Below are 20,001 nucleotides of genomic sequence, written 5' to 3'. Positions count from 1 at the left end.
TCTTGATCTGTTGATGATCAACTTTTTGTGCAGCAGCAACCACAGCCTCCCAGACACTGTTCAGAGAGGTGTACTGTTTTCCTTCCCCGTAAATCTCCCGTTTAAGAAGGGCCCACAAGTTCTCAATAGGGTTTAGGTCAGGTGAGGAAGGGGGCCATGTCATTATTCTTTCATCTTTAAGGCCTTTACTGGCTAGCCACGCAGCGGAGTACTTTGATGCATGCGACGGAGCATTGTCCTGCATAAAAATCATGGTCTTCTTGAAAGATGCAGACTTTGTCCTGTACCACTACTTAAAGAAAGTGTCTTCTAAAAACTGGCAGTAGGTTTGGGAGTTGATTTTGAGTCCATCTTCAACCCGAAAAGGTCCAACTAGCTCATCTTTAATAATACCAGCCCATACCAGTACCTCACCTCCACCTTGCTGGCGTCTGAGTCGAAGTGGAGAGTCAGTTAAATCTTTTTTTTGGCCCATTTTGCCTGAGGAAAAGAAGCTGCCTAATAATTATGCACACCTTCATATAGGTTTTTGATCTCCTTAGGCCACACCCTCCCTCATTGCACAAATACACATCACCTGATATGCTTAAATCCAATAAGCATTCAAGTTAATACAGCTTGGAGTTGGAAAATATGCATAAAAATGATGATGGGGTCAAAATACTCACTTGCCTAATAATTGTGCACACAGTGTACATACATTTGCATAAAGCAGCATATTTGCCCACTCCCATGTTAATAAGAGTATTAAATACTTGACAAATCCCCCTTTAAGGTACATTTTGAACAGATTAATTTGTGATTAATCACGATTACATAATAATATTTTATATATATATATATATATATATATATATACTTTTTTTTTTTTTAATTAACTCAGCAAAACTGCAAAAGTGAATATTTGTTCCTAACACTTGTAAGACAGACTGAAAACGGGTTCTGTCAGTGCATACAGTAAAACTCCTCAAGCAACAGATAATATTTGGATTTCTTAGTCCCGTCATTCAGCGCACGCACCAAAACTCGTCATACAATATTTGGATTTCATTAAACATATTATATTAAGTATTATACACTTATATATACAAACAATTATCTCACAATCAAATTCTGTACCATATGTACTGTACTGTCTGTGAACCCCCAGGGCTGACCTTCCAATTTCAGGATGTGAACAAATTTTGAAACAAATGAAGAAATCGTATAAAAGGCTGAGGTCGGCTGTGTCATCATCACTTGCTGCGGCACAATCATCGCCTGTGAGTACACGACCTCTTCTGTTGTCTTTAATGGTCATTAAATGTGAGTGTAACTTTAAAAAAGAAATCACAAAAGTAAAACAGGAAGTAAACAAAGTGTGCAACTCACCAGACGTTTGTCGTTTCTTGCTTTTGTTCCAACAATTCAGTCGCTCTCGGGCAGGTCGTCGGCACAGGTGATGGCTCATTTAGCAGAATCCTGAAACCAGAGAAGCTAAATTGAATTATTATTATATCGTTGATTTTTTTTTTTTTATTTATTGATTTTTTTACACCTGTGTTTTTTCAACTGTGACATGTCAAAGTGCCATCATATATATCTTGAGAGTGATGGTTCATTCTTGACCTTGTAAATATTACTTTTTAGCTCCACTTCTATAGCTTTTAAAGAGCTTTCAACCGCATCTCACAGTCGAATGTGGAATGTAAATATAAAATTTCCAACGTATTATTATTAAGGTTATTTACCCATTGAACTGCAGGAATTAGCCTGTACTCAACCAATCAGGATATGCCTAAAACCACAGAATAGCACCTGTCTTTCCTTTTACATCTTTTTATTATGTTACTTTTCTTATACAACAAGTGTTTCAAGAAAATGTAAAGTTACAGTTAAATGTTGAAGGAATTAAGGTATAAACAACTATTTTGAGACTTTTCCTTTCATCGAATTATGATGGGACAAAATCAATTGTTGAAATCAATAGAGTGAGCTGAATTATGTGCATACAATTTCAGTTAAAATAGAAGAAATATTTTGTCTATGGTGTGTTTCGGCCCAAAACATGTACAGGTAACTGTCATGAAACACATCTGGTGTAGTATTAATGCCCTCTTGTGGTAAAGACAGTACATTGTAAGATTACAACTGATTTCATACTCAGGTCTATGAGCATCATAACTGTATAAGTAATGCATCACTTGAACACACCGGCTTTCACTTTTAGTACACTGCATGCATATTTTAGCCTATCTTGATATCCAATCCCTTTTATTTTTATTGATTTTTACATTTTAAAGAGACATAATAAACAATAACAGAGAGAAAAAAAGCACACACAGGGAACTAAAATAAAATTACATCAAATAAAAATTCCACCCCAAACTAACAATAGACGCTGCTACACCGGGCCCACTTGCACCTTGACAAGGGAGGCGGCACAGTCAGAATCCTGTTTCTTGACTTCTCCAGCGCCTTCAACACCATACAGCCCCTTGTACTACAGGACAAGCTGGCCAGGATGCAAATGGACCCACACCTGGTGACCTGGGTCACGGACTACCTCGCCGGCAGACCACAGTACGTCAGGTTGAAGGACATCACATCTGACACTGGTCAGCAACACCGGTGCTCCACAGGGGACTGTACTGGCCCCCCTTCTCTTCACCCTCTACACGGCGGACTTCAACGACATCTCGGAGTCGTGTCACATTCAGAAGTTCGCCAACGACACGGCCATTATGGAATGTGTTAAGGGTGATCAGGAGGAGGAGTACAGTCGCCTGGTGGGGGACTTCGTCGCCTGGTGTCATTCCAACCACCTGCAGCTCAACATCGCAAAAACCAAAGAGATGGTCATAGACTTCAGGAAGTCTACACCACCCCAATGACCAGTCCAGATCGATGGGGACGAGGTGGAGGTCGTGGGTACCTACAAGTACCTCGGGCTGCAGCTGGACAACAAGCTGGACTGGACAATAAACACTGACCACCTCTACAGGAAGGGCCAAAGCAGACTGTACTTCCTGAGGAGGAGGATCATTTAACATCTGCACAAATCTCCTGCGGATGTTTTACCAATCTGTGGTCGCCAGTGTCCTTTTCTACGCTGTGGTGTGCTGGGGGGGGGGGGGGCAGCACAACTAAGAGGGACGGCCTGCAGGACAGATAATAATGCACACAGTGCACTTTCATAGACTAAGCTACTGGAGTTCCCCTGCACTATACTCATTTTTAACAGTGCACTAGATTCACTTTTTAATAGTCCTGTATCACAGCTGTTACTCTGCATTATATTCACTTTTAACAGTTTTCTTCATATTGTATTTTTATATCTGGTATATTTTTTTGTACTTTGCACCTTTAACTTTTTACTAACATGTTTTTGCACTATGGAACTGTGATGCTGGAAACTTGAATTTCCCTCGGGATTAATAAAGTTACTATCTATCCATCTATTATAAATAAATATGTAACTGCATACACACCTGTATACATGCATGCCTGCTGTTTTCTTTTTTTTTTTTTTTTTTAAAGTTATTTTTTGGGGTGATTTTTAAGCATTTTATTGATAAGACAGTGGATAGAGTGTTGGAAAGGGGGGGAGAGAGAAATGACCACAGGCCGGATTCGAACCCGGGTCCACCGCTGCTAGGACAACGCCTTGGCATTACATGGGCGCTCGCTCTACCGACTGAGCTAACCAGCTACCCGCCTGCTGTTTTCTGATATAAAGTATTATTGATAGTTGTTAACTATCTATCTTTATAAACTGTAGCCATACATGGCACTAGTAATTCACATGTACCTCAAGTATGGAGCTCGAGCCACAGAACGCTTAGCTTAAGTTAACATGGAGAGTGAAAGCAGGGAGCAACAGTTAGCTAGGCTCCGTGTAGCACAAGTTACGGAGTCAGTTTGCCGACTGTGACACGTCTCTTCTTGAGTTACTGTCAAACTACGTTTTAGTATGTCACAAATAAACATTTCAACATCACGAAACAGGACGTAAACAAAGTGTGTAACTCACCGGGCGTTTGTTGTTTCCTGCTTTTGAACTCAGTCGCTCTTGAGCAGCACAGGTGTTGCTAATGGCAACGGTTGACCAGTCTAATGTTTTAAAGGTCCCATATCGTGCTCGTTTTCAGGTTCATACTTGTATTTCGTGTTTCTACTAGAACATGTTTACATGCTGTAATGTTCAAACAAACTTTATTTTCCTCGTACTGTCTGCCTGAATATACCTGTATTCACCCTCTGCCTGAAACGCTCCGTTTTTAGTGCGTTTCAACGGAATTGCAACTGAATTGCGTTGCTAGGCAACAGCTTGGGTCCATGTGTACTTCCTGTCAGCTGATGTCATTAACATACACTGCAACCTGGAAATAAACTGGGACACATTTAGAATGTTTAAAACCGTGTAATGGTCTAAATATTGTCTATTTGTGACATCACAAATGGACAGAAATCCTAACGGGCTTGTTTCAAACGCACGATTTCTGTGCGTTTCTCTGTATATTGATGTTACGTCCACTAGGTGGAACAATAACTGAACAACAACCAAAGATAGACAGAGTCAAAGTGAAGTGCAAAATTAAAGGTGTTTATTAAAGAAAACTAAAGGTTGACAAATGTGGTGGAGGTAGGGACAAAATGGTTGTGCCAAATAAACTAAATCAATAAATCAAAACCAGGCCTAACTAAGTCTCTGCCTTCTTTAGAAACAACATAGACAAAAGGCTGACTAAATTATCTAAAAAACAGCAGTGTACAAAACATACAGGGGTTGGCACCAACCAATAAATCAAGTGTTTCTAAACATGAACAAACTACGTGAAAAAGGTGTACAGGGTACTGCAGGCCTGTCTGGCCCTGCAGGCACGTAACAATTGAGTGCTTCGATACTTTCACAGTATTTATTAAAGCACTTAAACCTGCTTTAGAATATAAAAGACATGAAAATCTCACTTTTTACAATACGGGACCTTTAAATGTCAATTTTAACAGTTAAAATAATTCATTTCTTTCTATTTGTTTATAGCAGTTTTAGCAAACATTTTCTAATAGTTTATGTGGATAGAATATCTTGGGTGTTTGTTCATTCTTGACCTTGTAAATGGTACTTTCTAGCTCCACTTCTATAGCTTTTACAGGGCTTTCAACCTCATCTCCCAGTCTTCACTTTCAACTTTATTATTTACTTTAAAGGACATGTGGTTTGCAGGCAGGAATTAACACATAGGCTAAGTCACAGGAAGAAACAAGAGACATGAAATCCCATCAGTCCTCATGTAATTTTTTTTCCTCCATGACAACTGTGCAAACTCTAGCTAGTAAGTAGACGTCGATTTAACATTATTAAGTCAAACATCTCACTCTACTGTGAACATCTGGTCTCTGGCCTGTTAAATAGCTGATAAAATGTCCTTGTAGCTACAGAAACACACATTATGAAAACATATTTCTCTGAGAGAGATTCAGGGCCAGTCAGATAGTAGACAAAGGCTTTTTGTTTAGTGGAAAACAGGTGTGTGTTGTTAGATATGGCCTCTATGATGAAGTCAAAGTGTGCATAATTAACACTGCTGCAATATTCAGCATCTACAGAAGGTTGCTACACAATTCTTAGTGTGAAACATTTTTGTATAATTGCATTAACTGGACAGTAAAAGTGTGAAAAAACCTTTCCAATACCATCCGTCTGTGCTTTACATTTATGATGCACATACAGTGTGTGACGGCGGCTGATTTCTTGACCCCTTGACCCAAGCTATAAGTCGACAACCAAAACTCTACAGGACACAAAAAGAAAAAAAACCTGCAGACACATTCCCTCGATACTGTGTGAAACAGTTAATGCAACATCCCAACCGTCAAGGCCGTTCTCTGCTATCTTCCACAACAAAATACTTTTGTAGACTTCACTCAGACCCAGATAGCTGCAGAGCCAAACAATAATGTGTGAGAATAAGGAAAGTCACAGGAGAGAATCAGTTTTCCGGAGCTAATTGGAACCTCCATCCTTATAGAAACTCTCTGTCAAGTTGTTGCATATACAGTACAGTCATGGTGTCCTGTGCTCTCTTCATCCTGGGCCCTCTGTGGGTCCACATTCTCACACAAGCCTGCGTTGGAGAGGAGCTGTCCCGGGAGGCGGTGTTGTCCTGGTTCAGAGAGCGGGTCCTAGAGGGCCTCGGGCTGGAGGAGCCTCCTCTAACCACAGCACAGCGTCCTGGGAGGGACACGGCACAGCCAGAAGCAAGGCGCGCACCCAGACGGGCCCCCAGGACCAGCAGGACAGCGTGGGTCAACCATCAAACCAGTCCGACCCAGGAGACATCCCAGATTATTCTCTTCCCCAGTTCTGGTGAGAAGCTTTACTGTTGTTTTTTTTTTACCCAAATAACACCTCTAAAATCCGTTTATTTGCATAGCTTCACTCAAAAACATCCTTAATTCAAAAGAGAAAGTGTGTTTTTGTCCAATAATAGGAATTTTCTGGTGGAAAGTCAGATTTTTTAAGAACTGAAATTGAATATAATGGACAATTACACTCCAATATAGCAACGTTGTTATCATATTTTCCTTGCAAACTGCACGACAAAACATGTGAAAATAAATTTGAAATATTTTCTTTATGGGGCGCTTGAGCACAAGACTGGACTAAAAGTGTAACACAGTGCTTCCATAAAGATTTAGATATGTATTCCTTCTTTGAAACTACACTTGCCCTGGACCTTATTGCCATATATTCATTATCCACATTATTAAAGAGTGCAGTAAACTCACCATATGCATGCTGCAGATGTGAAACAAATACAGCCAAATATTGCACAGCATACTAGTTCATGATATAAAACCTGTGCAACTAAATGTGTGTGTAAGCAGGTGTACCTTCCTGTACATGGAGACAATGGAAAAGACTTAAAGAGTGTTTTCAGTTCATTAAAGTTACTTGTAACATTTTTGGTCGCCTAAAAATGTCTTATTTCGGTTGCACTTAGCTCCACCCTCACAATAAACTTGACTCTCTTATCTCACTTTGGCAGACTCATCCTGTGCCAGATCTGACACAGCTCCTGGAGAGACCACCAACAGCCACTTCACATATTACTTCCAGCCCTCCGTGAACAACCAGGAGACTCTGGTCACATCTGCCCACTTCTGGTTCTACGCAGGCGAAGGAGCCTCGGCTAACTCCTCGGCCCAGCTGTTCATTCTAACGTCGGCGCGGCAGCTCCTTCCGGCGGCGGATGCTCCGTCAGTGACGGGCTCAGACGGATGGACCACCTACCACCTGGATCAACACCCGCTGGCCTCTGTGGCTGAGGGGCCTTTTCTGCTCCAGGTCCGCTGTCTAGCCTGTCAGTGCCACGCCGACGAACCGGACAAGACGGCCTTTCTTCACCTCCACGCTCGGCCTCGCGGTCCCGTCCGCTCGCCCCGCAGCGCACCGGTAACCATCCCCTGGTCTCTTTCTGCTATCGACCTGCTCCAGCGGCCCTCTCAGGAGAGACCCCAACACAGCGACTGCCACCGAGCAGAGGTCGAAATCAGCTTCGAGGAGCTGGGCTGGGACAGCTGGATCGTCCACCCGAAGGTGCTGACTTTCTACTACTGTAACGGCAACTGCTCCGCCTGGGATCGAACCGCCGCCATGCTGGGGATCACGCAGTGCTGCGCTCCGGTCCCGGGGACCATGAGGTCCCTGAGGATCACCACGACGTCCGACGGCGGGTACTCGTTCAAGTACGAGACCTTGCCCAACATTATACCTGAAGAGTGTACTTGTATCTGAACAGTAAAGTTAGTTCACCCAAATTACAAAAAGGATTTCCTGTTTATCTGCCACTGGTTCCCAACATGGGGGTCCTGACCCCCACCAGGGGTCGCCAAAGCTTCCCGGGCAACACATTCTCACTCTCAAATACCGTCGTTGGTCAGTGCCCCTCGGCATCGGAGACCGACGCATGGGGTACATCTCTTGGGTTACTTTTCGGCAGCGTGTCAATATACGCTTGTACATGCATGGTGTCCTTCAAAATAAACTTCACAGGAAGTTAGGTTTAGGCAACACAACCACTTAGGGTTCGGAAACAGTCCTGGTTGACGTTAACTTCACTGACTAACAACTCACGTGTCAAAATAATAATTCATTAATTTCTGTGAAGAAAACTAAACAAAAGTGTTATTTTTAAAGTTTGTATTATTATGTAAGATATAAACAGGATAAGGGCATGATGAAGACCTGAACATAAGTCATATTCACAGAGCAAACAGCCTCATCCTGCATTAGAAAAATACACAATTAAAACAACCAAAGAGCTGATAGAACAATGGCTAAGCGTCAGGGAGAAGAAAACACTAAATTTGTCAAAAAAAGAAGCCTATCAAATATGTATGTATTGTTGACCTAAAAAGAAAATACATAACAGAAAATAACTCGTCTGATGTAATATTCACAGGAAATAATCTGCTCAAAATTCATCCAAATAGCTGGTTTTACACAAATTCCCTGCAGTTATTGTGTTGGGTAAATTGTTATGCATTGAATACAATATGAAATATACATAAAATGTGTCACTTAGTCAGGGGTCGCTTAAGGAAAAAGGTTGGGAACCACTAAAGCGGACATTTCTGTGCAGAGGTTTTGAGATTTCTGCCTAGATACCGAAGTAATAGTCCCTATGAAAAGACCACAGCTAGGTCTGGAAAATCCTAAATAACAGCGACATTGTTTCTGGGTAGACATGTAGTGTTTAAATGCATAGAGGAGCATTAATTACACATTATGTTTAAAATGAGCACATAAATGTTGTAATTTGGGTGAACAAACCCTTTAAGGCTTTTATTGTTTTACTAATCACATATACTCTTCTTGTTTTTGTCATTTTTATTTTGCTACAATCTGTAATAAAACTACTGTAAAGGGCAGCATTGTATTGCGTTTCCTTGGGGGTTGTGATTGTGGCCTTTAGAGGGCAGTGTAGGCCTACTTTTACACTGCATCATTTCACATGACTACCTTCATACTGTGTTGTTAACAGATAAACAATAATGTGTGATATTAAATCATTGATTTAAAACATGGAATTGTGTTGTGTAAATACCACAAACAAATACCTTTTGTCCCATTTACACAAACATATACTGTATGCGCGGCAACGTCACCACAGAATGAGTCCAAAAAGCAGAACGTTCAAATATATTTATTTACTCTGAAGACAAAATAATCTCTACAGTTACAAAAACTACAAAAACTTACAAATAGAAAAAAAAAAAAAAAAAAAAAAGTATAAACCATTGAAGAAATATTCAAAATGGAATGTCGTACCTTGCAACAAGTAGCAAAACTGGAAGTGAGATGATTACAAAAATACAGCATTAAACAACTCTCGGGCAATCTGTCGTTTTCATTATTTCAGCCATAAAACCAACTGAGAAAGTATGAACTGTGTATGAGCAGTGGAAGAGCCATTGATCAAGAGTCTCACGATGAATTGGAGATTATGTGTGTTTACATGGCGCCGGGCTGAGCGTCAGCAGCCAACTGTCATCCGCTTCTTTTTTCTTTCTTTCCCAGGATACATGAAAAGCGTCCATGTTTCAGCACAACGGAGCATGTCAAGGATGGAAAATGTGTCTCACCGAAGAAGAATGTGAATTTCAGAAAAAGACAAGGATAGAATTTCGTTGTTGACGGTAGCCCAGAGGACAGATGTTTCCAGCCGGTTAGCGGAAAAAAACACCCATAAAAATGTGAAATTATTCTTTCAATTTCTGAAATTTATAGGACATAATTTAGGGAATAAAGGGATTTACTGACATCCAAGAGCCTACTTTGCAGCAGTCGTGTGAAATGGGCGATTCTTCTAAACAAATATGCTACGCTTTGGTCAGGAAATAGTAAAATAAAATGGAGCGTTTTAACTTGATTGTACAAAAAAATCTTCGATCTGTCGATAAAGAATTCAAGCATTTCCCAGGTAAACATTTTGGCCGATTGGAGTAAATACACAGGCTTCAAAATTCTGTCAAATGTTTGCTGAAATAAATGATGTGGCTTGTGGATGATAAACACCGATAATCCCCGACGTCAGATCTGTTTAAATTAAACATCTCGCGCAGGTTAAGCCGACCTTCGTTGCGAAGAAGCGCTCCAGAAAAGTGACATAACCGAAGGCTGTTGTTTTGAGATTCTCTCGACAAAGTGAGACATTCGGGCGACATCTTATAAACAGCCTCTCTTTTGTGAGGAGGACGACACAAGTACACTTGGCCGGGAGGAGTTTTAAAGCTTTCGGTAATCCTTTGCGAGGTTTCTGAAATGGACGAGGATTATTGCCACGAAAACACAGAGTGGGCGAAAGAACAGGGTGTAGACGAGGTTTTTAGCCGAAAGGCACAGTCAAGGTTTGGACGCAGGTCAGCAAGCGGAAACTCCAGATGTGGCAGGCTTTCAAGTTTAGAGTCGTGGAGATGAACCATTTGTCACAACGCAGCTCGGTCAGCGTTTTTCTTTTTCTTTCTTTCTTTCTGACTGAGCCCTAATACTGAAAGGCATATTCTCTCATCCACACACACACACATACACACATACATACACGCTTTGGTCTCCCTCAGTGGTCTGACTGCACTCCCATATGTGCATCCCCCATGTGTTTAAGGCCAGTAGGAATGGAAGAACAGACGTTTGAGGCAGGAAGCACGCTCAGGCATGTATTCCTAGGAGAAGGAGACCAAACAGAGGAATATTCAGCAAGTACGTTCACTTAAAAACCTCTACCATGGTTAACATGATGCTTCTTATGCGACAGAAATAAACCAGAGGTAGCTATTGGGATATGTTCAAAACTATTAGTTGTTTGATAAATCGATTTGGGTAATTTTTTAAGGGAAAAAAAGTCTAAATTCTCTGAATCCAGCTTCTTAAATGTGAATATTTTCTGGTTTCTTTACTCTTCTATGACAGTAAACTGAATATCTTTGAGGTTGTGGACAAAACAAGTCATTTGAGGACGTCATCTTGGGCTTTGGGAAACACTGACAGACATTTTTCACCATTTTATAGACCAAAAAACTAAACCGATTACTCGGGAAAATACAACCTTTTAATTATTTGGTCTAAAAAAATAGTGAAAAATGTCCATCACAAGTTCCATAGTCCAAGGCGGATGTCTTCAAATGTCTTTTTGTGCATCCAAAAGTCAAAGATATTCAGTTTAATATGTTGGGAAACCCAGCAAACACTCTCACAAGAAGCTGGAAATGGGGATCCATTAGCAAAAATGGAATATTCTTAACTATGTTTTCTTTAGTGTATAATCACCTGAAAATAAGAATTGTGTTTTCGTTAGCTTAGAATGAGCCCTTCATATCTACATACGGGGCGGGTCCTCTTCACGGAGTCCTCCATGTTTCTACAGTAGCCCAGAACGGACAAACCAAGCACTGCCTCTATCGCACTTGTGAAACTGCGTTAACGTGAGCCACCATCTGACTTCCGTTGTTCCTAAAGTAGTGTTATTACAGTAAGGATGGGCACGGTTTTGCACACGGCGGCTAATGTTAACGCAGTCTTGGAAAAGGAGGAGTGAGCAATTGGTTGCAATCTGCAACCGCACCACTAGATGCCGCCAAATCCTACACACTGTACCTTTAAATGGACATTTCTAGCAGTTTCCTCATTACCTTCCTCGCTCGCCTCCCCCTGGTTCTCCTGGTTCTCCTGGGCAAAGTTGAGGCGGTTCTGCTCGGCGGCCGTCTGTGCAGCCGTGTTGACCTCGGGGCTGCTGCTTCGCGAAGGGCTTCCTTCATCTGCCTGGTAGGCCAGGTCCAGGTGCTGCTGGGCCAGCTTCAGGTGCCTCCTCAACCGCTCCAGCTCCCTGGACGACGGCCCCTCGTCCCCGAAGCTCTCCCGCCCGGAGTCGCCCAGCGGCGAGTCCCTCAGGTCTCCTTTTAGTTTCTCCTTCTTCATGGTGGCGTTGTATCCCGGTGGAGCCGTGGGCATGGCGCGTGCGGAGGAGGAGGAGGAGGTCGGAAGAGGGGCGCGCAGGCTGAGCTTGGCCCGCCTGCGGAAGGTGTCGCGGATGCCGCCGATCCCCAGGTGGATGATTTCGAAGACGGTGAGGAGCAGGCAGAGGAAGGACACGACGTACATCACCAGCAGGAAGATGGTCTTCTCCGTGGGGCGGGACACAAAGCAGTCCACGGTGTGCGGGCACGGCGAGCGGGTGCACACATAGGAGGGTATCACCTCGAAGCCGTAGAGGACGTACTGGCCGAAAAGGAAGGCGACCTCGAAGGACGAGCGCCACAGCAGCTGGCACACGTAGATTTTCATCAGGCCGTCGCGCAGGATCCGCCGACGACCGTCATGCTTTTTCTCTGAGCCTTGAAAATAGAGACAGGCGGGTTAGAATAAATACTTATTTTACATAATTAATTTAATGTTATATACATAAAATGATATGGCTTAAAAGAATACTGTCCTTTTATTTATTTATACTGTAAAATATATTTGCAGAATCTTTTGTAATGAAAAATCTTAACATGTTTATGAATCTACTATATTGAACTTTCAAAATAAAATATGAAAAAAACATATAGAATTATTGAAACTCAAACATCCATCGTACCTTTTTCTGCTTTGTCGGGCTTGTCTTGTTCAATCTCTTCAGCGATCATGGGGTCTTCCTCTCCGTTGTCCTCCGCCTCCTCGTAGTCTCGAACTGCCCCGCGGCTCACGATGGGCATCCTCTTCCTCTGGGTCCGGATGGACCGGTACTCGCTGTCCTCGCTGCGGGTGATCTTGTGCATGGCGAAGCCCAGGTACATAATAGTGGGGGTTGTAATCAAGATCACCTGGACAAAAAACATTTAGAGATATATATTGTTTAAATGATGACATCTTTACATTTAATATTGAACATTAAATGTGATGCGCCGCTCACCTGAAAGATCCAGAATCGCACGTGCGAGAGCGGCGCAAACGCGTCGTAGCACACGTTCTCGCACCCGGGCTGCGCCGTGTTGCAGATGAATTTGCTCTGCTCATCGTAGTAGATGGACTCGCCGCCGACGGCTGTCAGCACGATGCGGAAGATGATGAGCACCGTCAGCCAGACCTTACCAACGAAGGTGGAGTGGTTGGTGATCTCATCCAGCAGGCGAGTTAGGAAGCTCCAACTCATGGTGCCGAGGTGACCGGGGAGCTAAATGTGCTCTGGGCGAAAAGAAAAACCAGACGGATGTAATGAGCAATTAAATACTTTTTTTTTTTACTCTTTTGTTTGGTTTTTCTCCTTTTTTTAAATGCACAGTGGCTTTTTATTGCATTGCAAACTTGTGGTCTTTTGTACAAACAAAACGTTTTACTTCCACTGTGCAAACTGGAATGAACTGACAGTCTGAAAAGCAACTATAAGCAGCATTTAGTCACTTCACACGATTAAAGTTTGATATTAAAAAGGTGAAGCAATTAGTTGATTCATCAATTATTTGGCAAATATTTTCATTTTAATACATTTTGATTGATCATTTCAGTCATTTTTTTAAGAAAAAAATTACCAAAATTTGCCATTTCCAGCGTCTCACATGTGGATTTTTGCTGGGTTTATTAGTTTCTTATGATTTTAAACTGAATGTCTTTGGCTTTTGGACAGTTTGATCTGAAGACATCGCCTTGGACTACGGGGAAATTGATTATTTTCATTGTCGATTAATCTGTCAGTTATTTTCTTGATTAATCAATTAGTTGTTTGGTCTATAAAATGGTGAAAAAAGTGGATCAGTGTTTCCCAAAGCCCAAGATGACGTCCTCAAATGTCTTGTTTTGTCCACGACTCAAAGATATTCAGTTTACTGTCATAGAGGAGGAAAGAAACTGGAAAATATTCACATCTAAGAATCTGATTTTTACCTCAAACCGATTATCAAAATAGTTCAACAATGAAACTAATTTTAAAAAGCCTCGAGGCATTGCTTGCGTCGGGTTTACACGTCCACACAATGATTAAAGAATGCACGTTCAAATGCAAGTATTGTAGGTAGACCTCAACTGCAGGGCTGAGGAATAAACACAGCCACATGCTTTGTTCTAATCACCCACAGATCTCTCAGACATGCAGGTATCCGAGCGGAAACTGCACAACAGACTGGGAATCAGAGCGGTTTGGTAAACCTACATTCTTACGGCATCCCGACACGCTAAGCCTGAGCTGCTTAATCAAACATCAAAGTGTCGGCTGGCAAGTCGCAGCTAGCCGTGCAAGGAGGAGACCTGCTGGGGCTTTGGACTGCAGGAATTATGATACTAAAGCAGTGCATGGGGTTAGGAATTTATTTCCTGCCACGGTGCCAGAAGTGATCCCTTTAAATTCCTTAAAACCACAGTTTGATACCTTCGCATGGCCGAGACAGAAAGAGCTGGAGGAAAAGCTTGATTTACCAATTTTTTATCGGTTAATTGGAAACAAAAGTCTAACTTCAGACAACCTCACACTTTGTTTAGCAGTTTGATAACTTTTCAAGATAAGAATATTAGGTTTCTTTCTCCAAAAAAGGTCACATTAAAGCCTATTTGAGCACTGAAATTGAATGTTACGCAACAAATACAGCACACAATTTGAAAAGGTATCAGTTTGCTTAAATATCTGGATAGTTATATTTAGAGCTGCAACGATTAATCAGTTTGTTAAATCAATTGGCAACTATTTTCCATTAATCGGCTTGAGTAGTTTAAGGAAAAAAGTCAAAGTTTTCTGATCGTAGCTTCTTAAATCTGAATATTTTCTGGTTTCTTTCCTCCTCTATGACAGTAAACTGAATATCTTTGAGTTGTGGACAAAACAAGACATTTGAGGACGTCATCTTGGGCTTGATTAATCAAGAAAATAATCGTTAGTTACAGCCCTTTTAATTATTTGGTCTAAAAAAAATTTATGAAGTGAATGAAAAATGTCCATTGGAATTTGCCATAGTCTTAAAATGTGAATATTTTCTGGTTTCTTTACTCCTCCTATGACAGAAAACTCAATATCTTTGAGGTTGTGGACAAAAGAAGTCATTTGAGGACATCGTCTTGGGCTTTAGGAAACACGGATCAACATTTTATAGACCAAAAAACTATTGATTATTCAAGAAAATAATCAGTTAGTTACAACCCTAGCTCCATTCCTGAACCAAAGATGCCACAAGAAAAACATTTTAACTGATATATTAATGCCACAATTATTTATTTGGCAGCCAAATGAACTAAAGACCCTTTAGGACTACCTTCTCTACATTTGTACTTTCAGAAAACAGGGTGTAGCAGCGAACATAACCGGGATTTCATGACTCATTGGAGCAGGACAAGAATTCAGCCATTACAAGCATCTGTAGGCACGTCTACTCAGATTAGGACACGATACTCAGGGCGCTCCCTCCCTCCCTCCCTAACCGCCAGGTTACTCATCCATTCCTTTTTGCGAAATCCCTTCCCCAAATTGGCACCTTCACATGTTTCGAAATTGTTGACTTGTCTGAGCAAAAATATTCCACCGAAAAAGACTCGCCAGCTGCACCAAAGCTATGAAAACATGTTAGAAGCTGGCCTGGCTTGGCTACATCCAGATTCCAGACAGGGAAAATTACAGGCCTCGAAACACTTCTCAGATCTAAAAGTAAAGTCAGAGGAGTTCATAAAATAAAATCACACAAAAAAAAAAGGGCGAGATTCACCCACAACGGGGACATCACATCGTTGCCTACATGGAGCTGTTGACTCTCGGTGGTGGGAATGGTTCACTGTTTGAGAAACCTTTGTGACCCTGAAATAAAGTCGGAGATGGGAACAAGCACAGCTGCCAGGTGACATCCGTTTCACCCCACCGTACAATTACAAAACCCTTTAGTATCTTGGTTAAATACAGTTTCCTCCATATATGTGTCGGTTTCTGACACATAAAAAGTGCTCAAATTTAAAAAGCCCTCCTGACATTCAACTAAGCGGACTGTCCCTTTAAAACGTCATCTGTCCCAGTTACCAGCGTGTTTGGTTTCCTCCACCGAAACTCTCCTTGTGATCTGATATCCGGCCGTCTCCGGTTCAAAACTGTGCTTCCAGGGCACGACCCGTTAATGCAGAATACTGCTGAACCATCTTTCGGGAAATGAACCCGCAGCAGTGTAACCACTAATAGGAGGTCTAATGTCAGGATAATCACAAAACATGCTGGAAACAAGAAGCTAAAAAGGCTGACGTTTGAATCTGACCTCTAAGTTTGTGCCATTTCTAATCACACTTATCACTACAGTCACCTGACTGTACCTGGAATATCCAGCTGGATATCACTTACCCTTGCCAACAGAGAGATTAGAAACACAGTATACCTGATATCAAACAAGCCAGTGGTGGAAAGCAAGGTACTTTAGAGTATTTTAATTTGCTGTTACTTCTTCTTTACTACATCTCACATGGAAATATTGTACTTTTTACTCCACTATATTTATCTGACAGCTTTATTTTACAAAGAAAACATGTTTATAAAATCCGATACAGATTTAACTATTCAATATAATCTCTGGAAGGGACAATTCTGCTTTTACTTTAATACTTTAGGGTAAATTTTGATGCGAATACTTTTGTATTTTTACTTCAGTAAACTTTTACTTGTAACGTAGGGGTGTAAGAAAATATCGCGATATTACATTTTGCGTTCCGATACTGTATCGATTCTCAAAAAAACACTCGATTTTGGATTAATGGTTTTTAAATGCAAAGATTAACTCAGTCGATACTTTATTTCATTGGCAAAGAGATGCGCCCCTCGCAAAGTAGTGCCATGATGTTGGATGTTACAGGGCCTGCGATGAAGGCAAATGGAGATCCGACTGTTCTGATTGCATTAAAACAATTCTACTTTTTTTTACTCAGCTTGTATGCATATGGCGGTGTGTTCTTTATACTATGACAGTTTTCCTAAAATTTACCGTATATATATCGCGATATATTGAACTGAACCTCTGTATCGTGATACGTATCGAATCGCCAGATTCTTGTCAATACACAGCCCCTACTCGGCGGTACATTTTTTAAGTGTGTCTGCCAACAACTAAGCGATTTATCTACTGACTCCTGGCAGGAAAGCCAAAAAGTTATAATCTCAAACTCTGGCTGCGCACCACAAATTGGTCCAAGTGTACTTTTTTTTTTTATTCTTCTATGCGATATAAACTCTGTAGAGCAGGTGTGACTGCTCCAAAAAAGATGAGTTTAGCTCCTGCTGAAAGGTTTCCAGAGGTTGCAGGAGCTCTCTGTGCTCCCACAGTAGACTTTTACAGCCCCTCTTGTTAACACACTGTTAAATGCCCCCTCACTCTAAATAAAAGACACAAAGAAAAAACTATTGGACTTGGACAAACTGGTTTCCCAAACATTTTTTTTTGCAAGTGCCACCCTTTTTCCCCAAACAGCTAACCAAAGACAGCTTTTAAACAGTAGCTTATTTGCTCATGTGGGCTAAACCCAGCTCAAACTGATTTAATGGCTTTTCTGCTTCAGGAGTCACTGGGCTCCAGCAGGAGGATGGATGGAGGGGAGGGGAGAGGGGGGAGGTTGGAGAGCTTTTTGGGCAAAAAAAAGAAATCTGGACAAAAGCAGAAAGGAAGGAGAGCAGAACATTCCTGCCTAACCAAAAACAGAGAGCTGGGTTTTAGGGTTCAGGGAGCAGACAGAGGGCACATGCAAAACCCCACGCAGGCTGAGCAACAACTACCAATGTCAATCACTGATTTTGCAAGAAGGCTGAATCTTCAAATAGTTGAAGAGGTTTTTTTTTTTTTTTTTAAAGAAGGGTATGGACACGCTTTTGCTGAGTCAGACTGATTTGTTTTGGAAATTGTGGCATTCCTGCAAGAAAAAGTGCTGCCAAGCTTTCAGTGGGGAAACAAAAAAAAAAAAATGAAGTGATGAAACCATCATTTTTCAAAAGAAAAGTCGGTAGAGCGAGCGCCCATGTAATGCCAAGGCTCAGTCCTAGCAGCGGTGGACCCGGGTTCGAATCCGGCCTGTGGTCCTTTCCGCATGTCATTTCTCTCTCTCCCCCTTTCCAACACTCTATCCACTGTCCTATCAATAAATACTTAAAAAAAATCACCCCAAAAAAAAAAATAACTTTAAAAAAGAGTCACATTAGTTTGGAAAGTGGGGAGAGAAAAAAAAAACAGAGGAAAATCACTGTAATGCGTAAAAGAGTGCGTAAAGTTAGTGCGCATGTGTTAAAAAACAGCATTTTTGGACTTTTATGAAACTTTCTAACAGTTTGAGTCGAACTATCAAACGTGTTACAGGTTAGTTTTCTCCTTTTGAGCTTCAAACTTGAGTTGAAAACAGCGACTCACCGCTCTCCAGCGCGCACAATCCAAAACCTCGTTACGTGGAACAAATTTAAGACCAACAAAAAGTCAACCAAAAGCGGAATGAAGTGGTAGAAAAAAGTCAACTTCTCTCGCTGCCAAACACTTTAACCTTCTGCGCGCTCTTCCAATATCCCGCACGGCTTCTCTCGCCTCGCGCTTAATTGCTCGCGACCAGGTTTTCCTAATTAGCGCGCGCGCTCGCATCGGCGTCTGCGTGCGTCCGCGTCCGAGAGGAGAGGGGCAGTCTCTTTTCAGCGCGAGCCCATTCAGCCCGTGTTGCTGACCCCATGTGTCGGGGTCCCCGAACAAGAGGACAAAAGAAAAGATTCTCTTGATTCCCGCAGGCTGCTGCCCTCCTCCTCCTCCTCCTCTTCCTCCTCCTCTTCCTCCCGCACCACCTCCACGTAACTCGGCCTCCATTCAACAAGAGGAGGGCCCCTTCTCCTGAAACCTGAGATCCAAGACTACCGTTCTGCCCCCTCACAACAGAATCTATGGGAATCCTATTATACGTTTTATATAATATGATGCCATGCAAGTGTCACAGTTAAAGGTCCCGTATTGTAAAAAGTGAGATTTTCATGTATTTTATATTATAAAGCAGGTTTAAAGTGATAAATAAATTCTGTTAAACTATCAAAACACTCAATACACGGAGAAATACACACAGCCCGTATACAGGAATTGTGCGTTTCTGTCCATTTGTGATGTCACAAATATACAATGTATAGATCATCACACGGTTTTAAACGCAAACATACTAAATGTGTTCCAGTTTATTTCCTGGTTGCAGTGTATGTAAATAACATCAGCTGACAAGAAGTAAACATGGACACACACCGATGACTAGCAACGCAATTCTGTTGAAATGCAATAAAACGGAGCGTTTCAGACAGAGGGTAAATAGAGGCACATTCAGGCAGACCGCATGAGGAAAATAAAGTTTTTTTTTGGACATTACAGCATGTAAACATGTTCTTGTAGAAACATAAAATACAAGTATGAACCTGAAAATGAGCACAATATGGGACCTTTAAACTTCAGGTCTCCAGAGGGAGTTTTAAAGGAATTAGAAGTATCTCAGAACACTTGAATTACTGCAAAATATGCTGAAAGGTTATTATGGTAAGTTTTGCCCAATGATGCCAGAAATATACTGCCACTTTAAACCTCAGGTCTCCATAGGGAGTTTATAGGAATTCTATACAAATACCATGACGCAGAGGCTGTTATAGTGCCTTATTTTAGCACATAATCATGCTCCCAAATGAAATATAGTACAAATGTTCCTGAACAAAAGAATTATGATTATTTAAAAATGTTTGGCAGGTCCAAAATGAACGTTTTGTTTTATCTCTGTAGAAGATATCTGCCTTTTGGTTCCCACTGAACCGACGGTAAAGCGACGTTCGTGATCTTGGTATCAACAGATGAATCTCCGAGATCGACGGTAAGCGTCTGGCAATGACTTGTTGTGAAGTGAATGCAACGGAACAGGGAGGGATCTGAATGTTATCAATAGCACCTTTAAACGTTTGTTTAAGTTCATTATGCACTATAGCTGTTCCTATACATTTTTAATATCAGACCCACCAAATATATACACTCCTAATGTCC

General features: G+C 41.5%; 3 protein-coding genes across 4 annotated transcripts in view; 1 reads left to right on the top strand and 2 right to left on the bottom strand.

Annotated features, from left to right (window-relative positions):
- Positions 1-1,465, bottom strand: part of spega (striated muscle enriched protein kinase a) — a 70,675-nt gene extending 69,210 nt beyond the window's left edge. Inside the window, exon 1 of the mRNA XM_037762177.1 lies at positions 1,372-1,465. Coding sequence (XP_037618105.1) covers positions 1,372-1,450 — 79 coding nt within the window. The 5' untranslated portion in view covers positions 1,451-1,465. The remainder of the gene's footprint in view (positions 1-1,371) is intronic.
- A 4,377-nt stretch (positions 1,466-5,842) lies between these two features.
- On the top strand, positions 5,843-8,099 carry inha (inhibin subunit alpha). Its single transcript, XM_037762300.1, has 2 exons — positions 5,843-6,349; positions 7,032-8,099. Exons 1-2 carry the CDS (start codon positions 6,049-6,051, stop codon positions 7,778-7,780), a joined length of 1,050 nt encoding a protein of 349 aa, XP_037618228.1. The 5' UTR covers positions 5,843-6,048; the 3' UTR covers positions 7,781-8,099.
- Positions 8,100-9,176: 1,077 nt separating this feature from the next.
- Positions 9,177-18,748, bottom strand: LOC119483803 (gap junction gamma-1 protein-like). 2 transcript variants are annotated; one of them, XM_037762294.1, is made up of 5 exons: positions 18,494-18,748; positions 12,936-13,207; positions 12,621-12,846; positions 11,674-12,375; positions 9,177-10,707 (listed from the first exon to the last, which is right to left on the bottom strand). In XM_037762294.1, the coding sequence occupies exons 2-5, from the start codon at positions 13,173-13,175 to the stop codon at positions 10,694-10,696; spliced, it is 1,182 nt and encodes a 393-aa protein (XP_037618222.1). In that variant the 5' UTR covers positions 13,176-13,207; positions 18,494-18,748; the 3' UTR covers positions 9,177-10,693. The 2 variants fall into 2 exon arrangements, with proteins under 2 accessions (XP_037618222.1, XP_037618220.1); XM_037762292.1 differs by having other exon boundaries at positions 18,367-18,507.
- Positions 18,749-20,001: the final 1,253 nt, after the last annotated feature.

The sequence above is a fragment of the Sebastes umbrosus genome, chromosome 24 (assembly GCF_015220745.1).
Source record: "Sebastes umbrosus isolate fSebUmb1 chromosome 24, fSebUmb1.pri, whole genome shotgun sequence".
Classification (NCBI taxonomy): Eukaryota; Metazoa; Chordata; class Actinopteri; order Perciformes; family Sebastidae; genus Sebastes; species Sebastes umbrosus.
The sequence above is the reverse complement of the archived record's forward strand: the minus strand, read 5'-3'. Positions and strand labels throughout refer to the sequence as shown.

What these genes read in the sequence shown, in the direction of transcription:
- LOC119483803 (XM_037762294.1), bottom strand. Translation starts at nt 13,175, where the DNA reads ATGAGTTGGAGCTTCCTAACTCGCCTGCTGGATGAGATCACCAACCAC. An exon ending in TGCGATTCTGGATCTTTCAG is followed by an intron (nt 12,847 to 12,935) that starts GTGAGCGGCGCA and finishes TTTTTTGTCCAG; the next exon opens with GTGATCTTGATTACAACCCC. An exon ending in GCCCGACAAAGCAGAAAAAG is followed by an intron (nt 12,376 to 12,620) that starts GTACGATGGATG and finishes TCTATTTTCAAG; the next exon opens with GCTCAGAGAAAAAGCATGAC.
- inha (XM_037762300.1), top strand. Translation starts at nt 6,049, where the DNA reads ATGGTGTCCTGTGCTCTCTTCATCCTGGGCCCTCTGTGGGTCCACATT. An exon ending in TATTCTCTTCCCCAGTTCTG is followed by an intron (nt 6,350 to 7,031) that starts GTGAGAAGCTTT and finishes TCACTTTGGCAG; the next exon opens with ACTCATCCTGTGCCAGATCT.